Source organism: Oncorhynchus mykiss, chromosome 15, assembly GCF_013265735.2.
Source record: "Oncorhynchus mykiss isolate Arlee chromosome 15, USDA_OmykA_1.1, whole genome shotgun sequence".
NCBI classification, from domain to species: Eukaryota; Metazoa; Chordata; class Actinopteri; order Salmoniformes; family Salmonidae; genus Oncorhynchus; species Oncorhynchus mykiss.
The window spans coordinates 8189480-8202101 of NC_048579.1; the positions used below are offsets into that span (position 1 = coordinate 8189480).

The window sequence follows — 12622 nt, forward strand, 5'->3', positions numbered from 1 at the left end:
GGTAACTACAGCATGATATATTATACTGCCTGTCTGAGTGGGTATTTGAGTGTCTGTAAAGTTATTATTCCCTTGCTAAATCCCTCTCATTAGAGGATTAACAAGGAAAGAAGGCACTGCTTGGAATGTCTACTGGAAACCCTCTTCAGGGAAGAGGGGAGAGGGGAGGGGGAGAGGGGAGGAGGGGTACAGAAAGAGAGAGGAGGGGGAGAGGGGAGGAGGGGTATAGAGAGAGAGAGGAGAGGGAGAGGGGGGAGGGGGAGAGGGGAGGAGGGGGAGAGGGGAGGAGAGGTACAGAAAGAGAGAGGAGGGGGAGAGGGGAGGAGGGGGAGAAGGGAGGAGGGGTATAGAGAGAGAGAGGAGGGGGAGAGGGTAGGAGGGATACAGAAAGAGAGAGGAGTGGGAGAGGGGAGGAGGGGTATAGAGAAAGAGTGAGAGAGATAAAGAGAGACAGTGAAATACATAGAAAGAGGGTGTCCTCAAAGCTCATCACTAAAACTAAGGATCCTGGGACTAAACATCTCCCTCTACAAATGGATCCTGGACTTCCTGACAGGTCTCCTCCAGGTGGTGAGGGTAGGCAACAACACATCTGCCACGTACTCCCTGTTCACCCACGACTGCATGGCCAAGCACGACTCCAACACCATTATTAAGTTTGCTGATGACACAACAGTGGTAGGCCTGATCAATGACAACGATGAGACAGCCTATAGGGAGGAGGTCAGAGACCTGGCAGTGTGGTGCCAGGACAACAACCTCTCTCTCAATGTGAGCAAGACTAAGGAGCTGACCGTGGACTACAGGAAAAGGAGGGCCTAACAGGCCCCCATTAACATCGACGGGGCTTAAGTGGAGCGGGTCGAGAGTTTCAAGTTCCTTGATGTCCACATCACCAACAAACTATCATGGTCCAAACACAGCAACAATGCTGTGAAGAGGACATGGGTCCCCAGATCCTCAAAAAGGTCTACAACTGCACCATCGAGAGCATCCTGACCGGTTGCATCACCGCCTGGTACGGCAACTGCTTAGCAGCTGAAGGCAAGGCGCTACTGAGGGTAGTCTGTACAGCCCAGTTCATCTCTGGGGCCAAGCTTCCTGCCATCCGGGGTGCTCCGGAGTTCGGTCTAAAGCACTGAGGCAAGAGGCGTCAATACATTCCCTGTTTTTTTAACTTTAGTTTATTTAGTAAATATTTTCTTAACTCTATTTCTTGAACTGCGTTGTTGGATAAGGGCTTGTAAAGTAAGCATTTCACGTAAGGTCTACAAATGTATATCGGCACATGTGACAAATACATTTGGTTTGATTTGATTTGATAAGGAGAAAGAGAGGAGAGAGAGATATTATACAGGTATATAGACATAATATGACATTTGCAATTTCTTTATTCTTTTGGAACTTCTGTGAGTGTAATGTTTACTGTTTATTGTTTATTTCACTTTTGTATATTATCTACCTCACTTACTTTGGCAATGTTAACATATGTTTCCCAAGTCAATAAAGCCCCTTGAATTGAATTGAATTGAGAGAGAGAGTCGTAGGGTAGCATGGCAACACTAGCTTGTTCCCTCAGAAACCAGCCAGACCCCTATCAAATCAACACACAGCGACAGCCCCGTACCCAGCCTGCTGAACAGCTGGAGAGTTGAGAACATGGGGAGGCTAATAGCAAAGACAACACAACACCGTGAGGTTTGTAGGGGAGAATGTGTGTTGTGTTCAGTTATTGTAATCTGTGGGGAGTGGTTTGGGAGGTGTTTCATGACAGCGTTTCCAGCCGTGTATGTGTGTGTGTGTGTGTGTGTGTATGGGGATGCCGCTGCATCAAGTCATCAATAATCACCAAGGTAAGTGGAACAGAGCAACACAGGCAAGGTCAGGACAGACAAAGCCCTGCGGTGTGGCAAATCCCTGCCTCCTCTCTCAGTCTCTTCTCTCGCTCTCTCTTTTCTCTTTCCTTTTAGACAGTCTTAGCTATATCCTGAGTGGTGCAGATGGATGGATGGATGGATGAACGGATGTGCGGCATTTAAGAGACAACCTGCAGTAGCTGAGTTAGGGGAGAGGGATTGACGGAAGTAGGGATCTTGGTTCTTGCAAAGGTCCTTCCCATGCTGACAGCCAAGCTGCTGGTCTGTTGAAGAGGCAGACCAGAGACAACCAGTCACTATTCCATCGAGGAACCCTCTATTCTCCCAGGAGGATTCTGGGTCGTTATTGAGGCAACAGCCAATAGGAGGGTCAACCATAGAATGTCAAGTTCTCAGCGAGCAATCAGATAAGCCATAGAATGTCCAGTTCAGGCCGAACAGCCAATCGGTTCACTCTGTCGGTCTCTCCGTCTCTCTGTATTTTCCTCTTTTCTCCATGACTCATTCCTCTCCTTCCTCCACGTAGGTAGATGGAAACCAGCCCACCTGCAGAAGAAAATAAGAAAGGCAATGAGAAATGAAAGGGGGAATAGTGTGTATGGGTGTGTGGGTGTGTGTGGACTCATTCATCCACCAATAATCTTCAAGGGGACACCTGAGTTTCATCATGTTAGCCAGATAACCTGTACTATACCAGATACTAGATAACACCAGTTACTAGATAACACCGGCCCATCTATCCCCCTCTAAAGAATCAGGCGTTACTAGATAACACCGGCCCATCTATCCCCCTCTAAAGAATCAGGCGTTACTAGATAACACCGGCCCATCTATCCCCCTCTAAAGAATCAGGCGATACTAGATAACACTGGCCCATCTATCCCCCTCTAAAGAATCAGGCAATACTAGATAACACCGGCCCATCTATCCCCCTCTAAAGAATCAGAATTTACTAGATAACACCGGCCCATCTATCCCCCTCTAAAGAATCAGGCAATACTAGATAACACTGGCCCATCTATCCCCCTCTAAAGAATCAGGCAATACTAGATAACACCGGCCCATCTATCCCCCTCTAAAGAATCAGAATTTACTAGATAACACCGGCCCATCTATCCCCCTCTAAAGAATCAGGTAATACTAGATAACACTGGCCCATCTATCCCCCTCTAAAGAATCAGGCAATACTAGATAACACCGGCCCATCTATCCCCTCTAAAGAATCAGGCGTTACTAGATAACACCGGCCCATCTATCCCCTCTAAAGAATCAGGCGTTACTAGATAACACCGGCCCATCTATCCCCCTCTAAAGAATCAGGCGTTACTAGATAACACCGGCCCATCTATCCCCTCTAAAGAATCAGGCGTTACTAGATAACACCGGCCCATCTATCCCCCTCTAAAGAATCATGCAATACTAGATAACACCGGCCCATCTATCCCCCTCTAAAGAATCAGGCGTTACTAGATAACACCGGCCCATCTATCCCCCTCTAAAGAATCAGGCAATACTAGATAACACTGGCCCATCTATCCCCCTCTAAAGAATCAGGCAATACTAGATAACACCGGCCCATCTATCCCCCTCTAAAGAATCAGGCAATACTAGATAACACTGGCCCATCTATCCCCCTCTAAAGAATCAGGCAATACTAGATAACACCGGCCCATCTATCCCCCTCTAAAGAGCGGCAGGCACTGCTCTGCTACAGAGCTATTTAGTGATCACTTTAGCAGCAGAGTCAGACAGACAGACAACATATATCAGTCTATACAGACATTCGCACAAAAACGCTCTCTTAGGCCCCACTCACATGAAAACATGCACACATACTGCCTTAGAATAGGACGTGTTCATATGCAATATCAAAGAGTAGACCTAACCAGGTGCTGTGTTGGTGTGTATACATGGTATGTACAGGGTACAGGGACTTTTTCTAAAATGTATTAAATCACAACAAATATTCTTCCCCTCATCAATATACACGCAATACCCCATAATGAAAAAGCAAAAACTGTTTTTCGGGGAAAATGTTTGCAAATGTATTAAACATTTTTAAAAAACGTAAATATCACATTGCACTGTATGTTTGTGTGTTTGGTTGTTTTGTATGTGACTCTCTCTCCCCAACTCATATAAATATATATATAAATAACAGACAGGTGATTAACTGGAGAAACTGATTGGTGTCTGGGGGGGGGGGGGGGGGGGCACTCACCCTGCCGTTGACCTCTCCCCTCCACCAGCCATTGGCTCCTGACTTGGTGTAGATTTTAACCACGTCTCCCTCCTGTAGAGACAGCTCTCTGGTGTCCCTGGAGCTGAAGTCATAGCGGGCTTTCGCCACACCTATCACCTTAGGGGTGAACACTGTGGAGAAAGAGAGAAGGGGGGAGGGGGAGAGAACGAGAGAGAGTAAGAGAGGGAGAGAGAATTGGCGAGGGCACTAGAACAGTCTGCAGCATCCGGACTCACCCAGCTAGAATCTGAAGTCAAATGTCTACTGTTTGCTGATGATCTGGTGCTTCTGTCACCAACCAAGGAGGGCCAACAGCAGCACCTAGATATTCTGCACAGATTCTGACAGACCTGGGCCCTGACAGACCTGGGCCCTGACAGACCTGGGCCCTGACAGACCTGGGCCCTGACAGACCTGGGACAGTAAATCTCAGTAAGACCAAAATAATGGTGTTCCAAACGAGGTCCAGTCGCCAGGACCACAAATACAAATACCATCTAGACACAGTTGCCCTAGAGCACACAAAAAACTATACATACCTTGGCCTAAACATCAGTGCCACAGGTAACTTCCACAAATCTGTTAACGATCTGAGAGACAAGGCAAGAAGGGCCTTCTATGCCATCAAAAGGAACGTAAAATTCAACATATCTGGGATCTGGCTAAAAATATTTGAATCAGTTATAGAGCCCATTGCCCTTTGTGGTTGTGAGGTCTGGGGTCCGCTCACCAACCAAGAATTCGCAAAATGTGACAAACAACAAATTGAGACTGCATGCAGAATTCTGGTAAAATGTCCTCTCTGTTCAACGTAAAACACCTACAGAGAGATGAACCTGGGAAAGAGCCCCCTAAGTAAGCTGGTCCTGGGGCTCTGTTCACAAACACAAACACACCCCTCAGAGCCCCAGGACAGCAACACAATTAGACCCAACCAAATCATGAGAAAACAAAAAGCTAATTACTTGACACGTTGCAAAGAATTTGAGTAGACAGAATACCTGACCACTGTGACTGACCCAAAATTAAGGAAAGCTTTGACTATGTACAGACTCAGTGAGCATAGCCTTGCTATTGAGAAAGGCTGCCGTAGGCAGACATGGCTCTCAAGAGAAAACAGGCTATGTGCATACTGCCCACAAAATGAGGTGGAAACTGAGCTGCACTTCCTAACCTCCTGCCAAATGTATGACCATGTTAGAGACACATATTTCCCTCAGATTACACAGACCCATAAACTCCCATATCTACTGGGTGAAATTACACTGTGTGCCATCACAGCAGCAAGATTTGTGACCTGTTGCCTCAAGAAAAGGGCAACCAGTGAAGAACAAACACCATTGAAAATACAACCCATATTTATGTTTATTTTTTCCCCCTTTGTCCATGACATTTGAAATGTCTTTATTCACCCTTCTCTCTCTCTCTCTTCACCCCCTCTTTATCTCTCTCTCTCTCTTCACCCCCTCTTTCTCTCTCTCTCTCTCTCTTCACACCCTCTTTCTCTCCCCTCTCCCTCTCTCTACCCCTCTCCCTCTCCCTTTTCTGTCTCTCTCTCTCTCTCTGTCTATTTCTCTCTCTACCCCTCTCTCTCTCCCCTTTCTCCCTCTCTGTATTTCTCCTTCTCGCTCTCTATTTCTCTCTCTGTCTGTCTCTCTTTCTCTCACACACATGGATGTTATCCTCTCTTTCACTCCAGACAGTCTGAGGGAGATGTTGAGGCATGCACAATCACATCACTCCCTTTTCTCTCTTCTCTCTTATCCCAGCCCCATTTAAAGGAATGATTTGTGCAAAGCCGGGGCACATCCCGTCCAAATGAAGTGTCTGTTTTGATTGTGGCCTGGATTGTGTCAACAGCATAATCCACACTCATACGGGTGGTGGGTTTAACTATAAACTGGACCATTTGAAGGTTCCTTCAATCTGTCTCTTCTTGGATGCTGTGCTATCTTAAACTGACCATAGACTGTATCTTATTGGATGCTGTGCTATCTTAAACTGACCATAGACTGTATCTTATTGGATGCTGTGCTATCTTAAACTGACCATAGACTGTATCTTATTGGATGCTGTGCTATCTTAAACTGACCATAGACTGTATCTTATTGGATGCTGTGCTATCTTAAACTGACCATAGACTGTATCTTATTGGATGCTGTGCTATCTTAAACTGACCATAGACTGTATCTTATTGGATGCTGTGCTATTTTAAACTGACCATAGACTGTATCTTATTGGATGATGAATTATCTTCAACACACTACAGACTATGTTACCTTCAACACACTACAGACTATGTTATCTTCAACACCCTACAGACTATGTTATCTTTAACAGACCACAGACTACGTTATCTTTAACAGACCACAGACTACGTTATCTTTAACAGACCACAGACTACGTTATCTTTAACAGACCACAGACTATGTTATCTTTAACAGACCACAGACTATGTTATCTTTAACAGATCAGAGAAAATGTTATCTTTAACAGACCATAGACTATGTTATCTTTCACAGACCAAAGGCTCTTATCTTTAACAGACCACAGACTATGTTATCTTTCACAGACCACAGACTATGTTATCTTTAACAGATCATAGAATATGTTATCTTTAACAGACCATAGACTATGTTATCTTTAACAGAACAAAGACTACGTTATCTTTAACAGACCAGACTACGTTATCTTTAACAGACCACAGACTACGTTATCTTTAACAGACCACAGACTACGTTATCTTTAACAGATCATAGAATATGTTATCTTTAACAGACCATAGACTATGTTATCTTTAACAGAACAAAGACTACTTTATCTTTAACAGACCACAGACTACGTTATCTTTAACAGACCACAGACTACGTTATCTTTAACAGATCATAGAATATGTTATCTTTAACAGAACAAAGACTATGTTATCTTTAACAGATCATAGACTACGTATAAAACAAATCCCGCCCAAATAGCCAGTGATGCCAGTGATGACAGTTTTGCACACTCTTGGCATTCTCTCAACTAGCTTCATGAGGTAGTCAACTGGAATGCATTTCTATTAACAGGTGTGCTGTGTTAAAAGTTAATTTGTGGAATTTACACAAGTGAAGGGAGGAGGTGAGAGGAAGAGAGAGCATATATGTGAGAAGGAATACAAAGTGGCTGCTATGAAAGTGATCTATGTTTACGTGTGATCAGGGGTGTATTCATTTCACCGATTCTGTTGTAAAACTTTTCTTAAACATAAGCAAATAGAACTAAACTAGGATAAACATACCAGGATTTGTCCAATATAAACTCTAATTTGCAACAGTTAGACTAATGATTACAATCTAGATCAGCTAGATGCAGGCAAGAGTTTGCAAGACGGTTTTGAATGTATCACTGTCTGTCACCTCAAATTTTACTCTCGACATGTGTGCATCTGCATTGTCAACTTCCATTCATACGCTAGGTTGTAGCAACCTCATGATGGGTATAGGGGTAATTGTATGGAATATGAATGATAGTCATCCAATATGCTGTAATAGAAATAAGGACATGCTCATGAGAAAAATAAATCATCCTCCCTCATCTTAAATGGCACCGACTGCCACTCTTCACTATATGTGCAAAAGTATGTGGACACCCCTTCAAATTAGTGGATTCGGCTATTTCAGCCACACCCGTTGCTGACAGGTGTATAAAATCGAGCACACAACCATGCAATCTCCAAAGACAAACATTGGCAGTAGAATGGCCTTACTGAAGAGCTCAGTGGACTTTCAATGTGGCCCTGTCACAGGATGCCACCTTTTCAACAAGTCAGTTCGTAAAATGTCTGCCCTGCTAGACCTTCCCCGGTCAACTGTAAGTGCTGTTATTGTGAAGTGGAAAAGTCAAGGAGCAACAATGGCTCAGCCACGAAGTGGTAGGCCACACAAGCTCACAGAACGGGGCCGCCGAGTGCTGAAGCGCGTAATGTGTAAAATAAATAATCTGTCCCAAACTGCCTCTGGAAGCAACATCAGCACAAGAACTGTTCACCGGGAGCTTCCTGAAATGGGTTTACATGGCGGAGCAGCTGCACACAAACCTAACATCACCATGTACAATGCCAAGCATCGGTTGGAGTGGTGTAAAGCTTTTGGATTCTGGAGTAGTGGAAAAGCATTCTCTGGAGTGATGAATTACTTTTCATTATCTGGCAGTCTGAGGGACAAATCTGGGTTTGGCAGATGCCAGGAGAACGCTAACCGCCCGAATGCATAGTGCCAACTGTAAAGTTTGGTGGAGGAGGAATAACGGTCTGGGACTGTTTTTCATGGTTCAGGCCCCTTAGTTCCAGTGAAGGGAAATCTTAACGCTACAGCATACAATGACATTGTTGATAATGCTGTGCATCTAACTTTGTGGCAACAGTTTGGGATAGGCTTTGGGATTCCTTTTTTAGCATGCACAAAGTGAGGTCCATACAGAAATGGACCTGTTGAGATCGGTGCGGTAGAACTTGACTGGCCTGCACAGAACCCTGGCCTCAACCCCATTGAACAACTTTGGTTATGAATAGACTGCAAAAACAAGCTTAATCGCCCAACATCAGTGCCCGACCTCACTAACGCTGGATGGAAGCAAGTCCCTGCAGAAATGTTCCAACATCTAGTGGAAAGCCTTTCCAGAAGAATGGAGGCTGTTATAGCAGCAAAAGTGGGGACCAACCCCATATTGATGCCCATGATTTTGGGATGAGAAGTTCGATGAGCAGGTTTCCACATTCTTTTGGTGATGTAGTGTATTTGTGTAAAACATGTGAATAGCTACAGGTAGCATACTCCCCTCCTAAAAAAAATAACATTCAATTGTGCTTATGATTACTAAGACAGGGAATGCAGTAGTTAGAAAAGTTGTGGGTAAGTTTGTAGGCTACACAGACTATAACGCAAACGTCTAGCAAGGCAAAGGTCGCGTGTTCAAATCTCATCATGAACAACTTTACCGTTTGAGCTAATTAGCAACATTTGAACTACTTACTAATGTTTTTGCTACTTTGCAACTACAGTCCTTAGCATGTGAGCTAACCCTTCCCCTAAGCCTAACCTTAACCCTTTTAACCTAACTCCTTATCTTAACCCTAACCTTAACCCCAAACATTAGAATTAGCAACCTAGCCAACGTTAGCCACAATAAATTGGAATTCATAACATAACATACATTTTCAAATTCATAGCATATTGTTATTTTTGCAAATTCATAACATACTGTATGATACGAATTGTAATTTGTAACATATCATACGAAATGGGTGATGGACATCCACAAACTAATACATACCATACGAAACGTAGCACATCATACTAATTGGAGTGTCTCGGATCTACGTACAAAATATAACGAAATGCTCTGAGACAAAGTTGGCGTGTGTGAGAGAGAGAGTGCCAGACAACCTCTGTCTGCTGCTGATGTGAAATACCTTGACTGAAATACCTGTCTGCCTGGCTGCCTGCCTGCCTGCCTGCCTGCCTGTCTGTGAGCTGCAGTCATGCACACAGTAAGATAACAAAGGAAAAAGACAGATACGGAGCTGGAGCTGGTTAGCTCTGCTGGGTACATGGCAGGTTTGGCCTGTATTACTACTGCTGTAGTGGAAAAATGCTTCACTGACCTGACAGCTTAAATAGGCTGATTTGATTGGTCTGCAAAGCTGTCTGTCAGAGTCACTGAGGTGTGATATGATGACCCAGTTAAGGTCAGTCTATTTGGCCCGCCTCATTGTCTTGTCACATGTAAAAGGTCTTGGTGCTAACACACACATATGAAATAACACTATGATTGTACACACACACACATACAGAGTGTAACAAATATGCATGCAGGCATGTACACAAACACACATATACCCACATAGAACCCCTGACCCCCCTGCACACACACACACACACACACACACACTACACTTACACACAAACATTTCCAGCAAGATGGAGGGAGCGAGGTGAGATGGCGAGATGGAGGGAGCAAGGTGAGATGGTGAGATGGAGGGAGCGAGGTGAGATGGTGAGATGGAGGGAGCGAGGTGAGATGGAGGGAGCGAGGTGAGATGGTGAGATGGAGGGAGCGAGGTGAGATGGAGGGAGCGAGGTGAGATGGTGAGATGGAGGGAGCGAGGTGAGATGGTGAGATGGAGGGAGCGAGGTGAGATGGTGAGATGGAGGGAGCGAGGTGAGATGGAGGGAGCGAGGTGAGATGGTGAGATGGAGGGAGCGAGTTGAGATGGAGGGAGCGAGGTGAGATGGAGGGAGCGAGGTGAGATGGAGGGAGCGAGGTGAGATGGAGGGAGCGAGGTGAGATGGAGGGAGCGAGGTGAGATGGTGAGATGGAGGGAGCGAGGTGAGATGGTGAGATGGAGGGAGCTAGGTGAGATGGAGGGAGCCAGACTCACTAGACTCACTACGCATGCTAAGTAGTCAGTAGCAGGTAGGGGAGTGGGAGGAGGGAGCAGGTAGGGACTAGACTATACTCACTACGCATGCTAAGTAGTCAGTAGCAGGTAGGGGAGTGGGAGGAGGGAGCAGGTAGGGACTAGACTAGACTCACTACGCATGCTAAGTAGTCAGAGCCCCACAATGAGAAGTGATGGAATAAGGAGACGTGGTACCTGACCAGAAAGGAGCAGAGGAGGGGGGAACAAAGCAGTAGCCCGCAGAAGTTACATAAGACAGCCCACAGAGCAATGGATCTATGGCAGAGGAGAGGAGAGGAGAGGAGAGGAGAGGAGAAGAGAAGAGAAGAGAAGAGAAGAGAAGAGAAGAGAAGAGAAGAGAAGAGAAGAGAAGAGAAGAGAAGAGAGGAGAGGAGAGGAGAGGAGAGGAGAGGAGAGGAGAGGAGAGGAGAGGAGAGGAGAAAGCAGGTAGGGGAGAGGAAGGATGGAGCAGGTAGCGGAGAGGAAAGGAGGGAGCAGGTAGGAGAGGAGGGGGGAGGGAGCAGGTAGGAGAGGAGGGAGTAGGTAGGGGAGAGGAGGGAGTTGGTAGGAGAGCGGGAGGAGGGAGCAGGTAGGGGAGAGGAGGGAGTAGGTAGGGGAGGGGGGAGGGAGCAGGTAGGAGAGCGGGAGGAGGGAGCAGAGGGGAGAGGAGGGAGTAGGTAGGAGAGTGTTGGGAGGGAGCAGGTAGGAGAGCGGGGGTAGGGAGCAGGTTGGAGAGTGTTGGGAGGGAGCAGGTAGGGGAGAGGAGGGAGTAGGTAGGGGAGCGGGGGAGGGGGCAGGTAGGGGAGAGGAGGGAGTAGGTAGGGGAGAGGAGGGAGTAGGTAGGGGAGAGGAGGGAGTAGGTAGGAGAGAGGAGGGAGTAGGTAGGAGAGAGGAGGGAGCAGGTAGGGGAGAGGAGGGAGTAGGTAGGGGAGAGGAGGGAGCAGGTAGGAGAGAGGAGGGAGTAGGTAGGGGAGAGGAGGGAGCAGGTAGGAGAGAGGAGGGAGTAGGTAGGGGAGAGGAGGGAGTAGGTAGGGGAGAGGAGGGAGTAGGTAGGGGAGGGGGGGAGTAGGTAGGGGAGGGGGGGAGTAGGTAGGGGAGGGGGGGAGTAGGTAGGGGAGAGGAGGGAGTAGGTAGGGGAGAGGAGGGAGTAGGTAGGGGAGAGGAGGGAGTAGGTAGGGGAGAGGAGGGAGTAGGTAGGAGAGAGGAGGGAGTAGGTAGGGGAGAGGAGGGAGTAGGTAGGGGAGAGGAGGGAGTACGTAGGAGAGAGGAGGGAGTAGGTAGGGGAGAGGAGGGAGTAGGTAGGACAGAGGAGGGAGTAGGTAGGGGAGAGGAGGGAGTAGGTAGGGGAGAGGAGGGAGTAGGTAGGGGAGAGGAGGGAGCAGGTAGGTGAGAGGAGGGAGTAGGTAGGGGAGAGGAGGGAGTAGGTAGGGGAGAGGAGGGAGTAGGTAGGAGAGAGGAGGGAGTAGGTAGGGGAGAGGAGGGAGTAGGTAGGGGAGAGGAGGGAGTAGGTAGGGGAGAGGAGGGAGTAGGTAGGGGAGAGGAGGGAGTAGGTAGGGGAGAGGAGGGAGTAGGTAGGAGAGAGGAGGGAGTAGGTAGGGGAGAGGAGGGAGCAGGTAGGGGAGCGGGGGAGGGGGCAGGTAGGGGAGAGGAGGGAGTAGGTAGGGGAGAGGAGGGAGTAGGTAGGGGAGAGGAGGGAGCAGGTAGGAGAGAGGAGGGAGTAGGTAGGAGAGAGGGGAGAGTGCAGGTAGGAGTGAGGGGAGGGAGCAGGTAGGAGGGAGGGGAGGGAGCAGGTAGGAGGGAGGGGAGGGAGCAGGTAGGAGGGAGGGGAGGGAGCAGGTAGAAGGGAGTGGAGGGAGCAGGTAGGAGGGAGGGGAGGGAGCAGGTAGAAGGGAGGTAAGGGAGCAGGTAGAAGGGAGGGGAGGGAGCAGGTAGAAGGGAGGGGAGGGAGCAGGTAGGAGGGAGGGGAGGGAGCAGGTAGAAGGGAGGGGAGGGAGCAGGTAGAAGGGAGGGGAGGGAGCAGGTAGGGGAGAGGAGGGAGTAGGTAGGGGAGAGGAGGGAGTAGGT

General features: G+C 47.6%; 1 protein-coding gene across 2 annotated transcripts in view; it reads right to left on the minus strand.

The window, feature by feature from the left end:
• Window positions 1–1397: 1397 nt before the first annotated feature.
• The window catches only part of LOC110489549 (guanine nucleotide exchange factor VAV3), a 184778-nt gene continuing 173553 nt past the window's right edge, over window positions 1398–12622 (minus strand). For both annotated transcript variants that reach the window (XM_036945704.1, XM_036945703.1), the window contains exons 26-27: window positions 4099–4250; window positions 1398–2423 (exon numbers count right to left, since the gene is read on the minus strand). In XM_036945704.1, coding sequence (XP_036801599.1) covers window positions 2379–2423; window positions 4099–4250 — 197 coding nt within the window. In that variant the 3' untranslated portion in view covers window positions 1398–2378. The remainder of the gene's footprint in view (window positions 2424–4098; window positions 4251–12622) is intronic.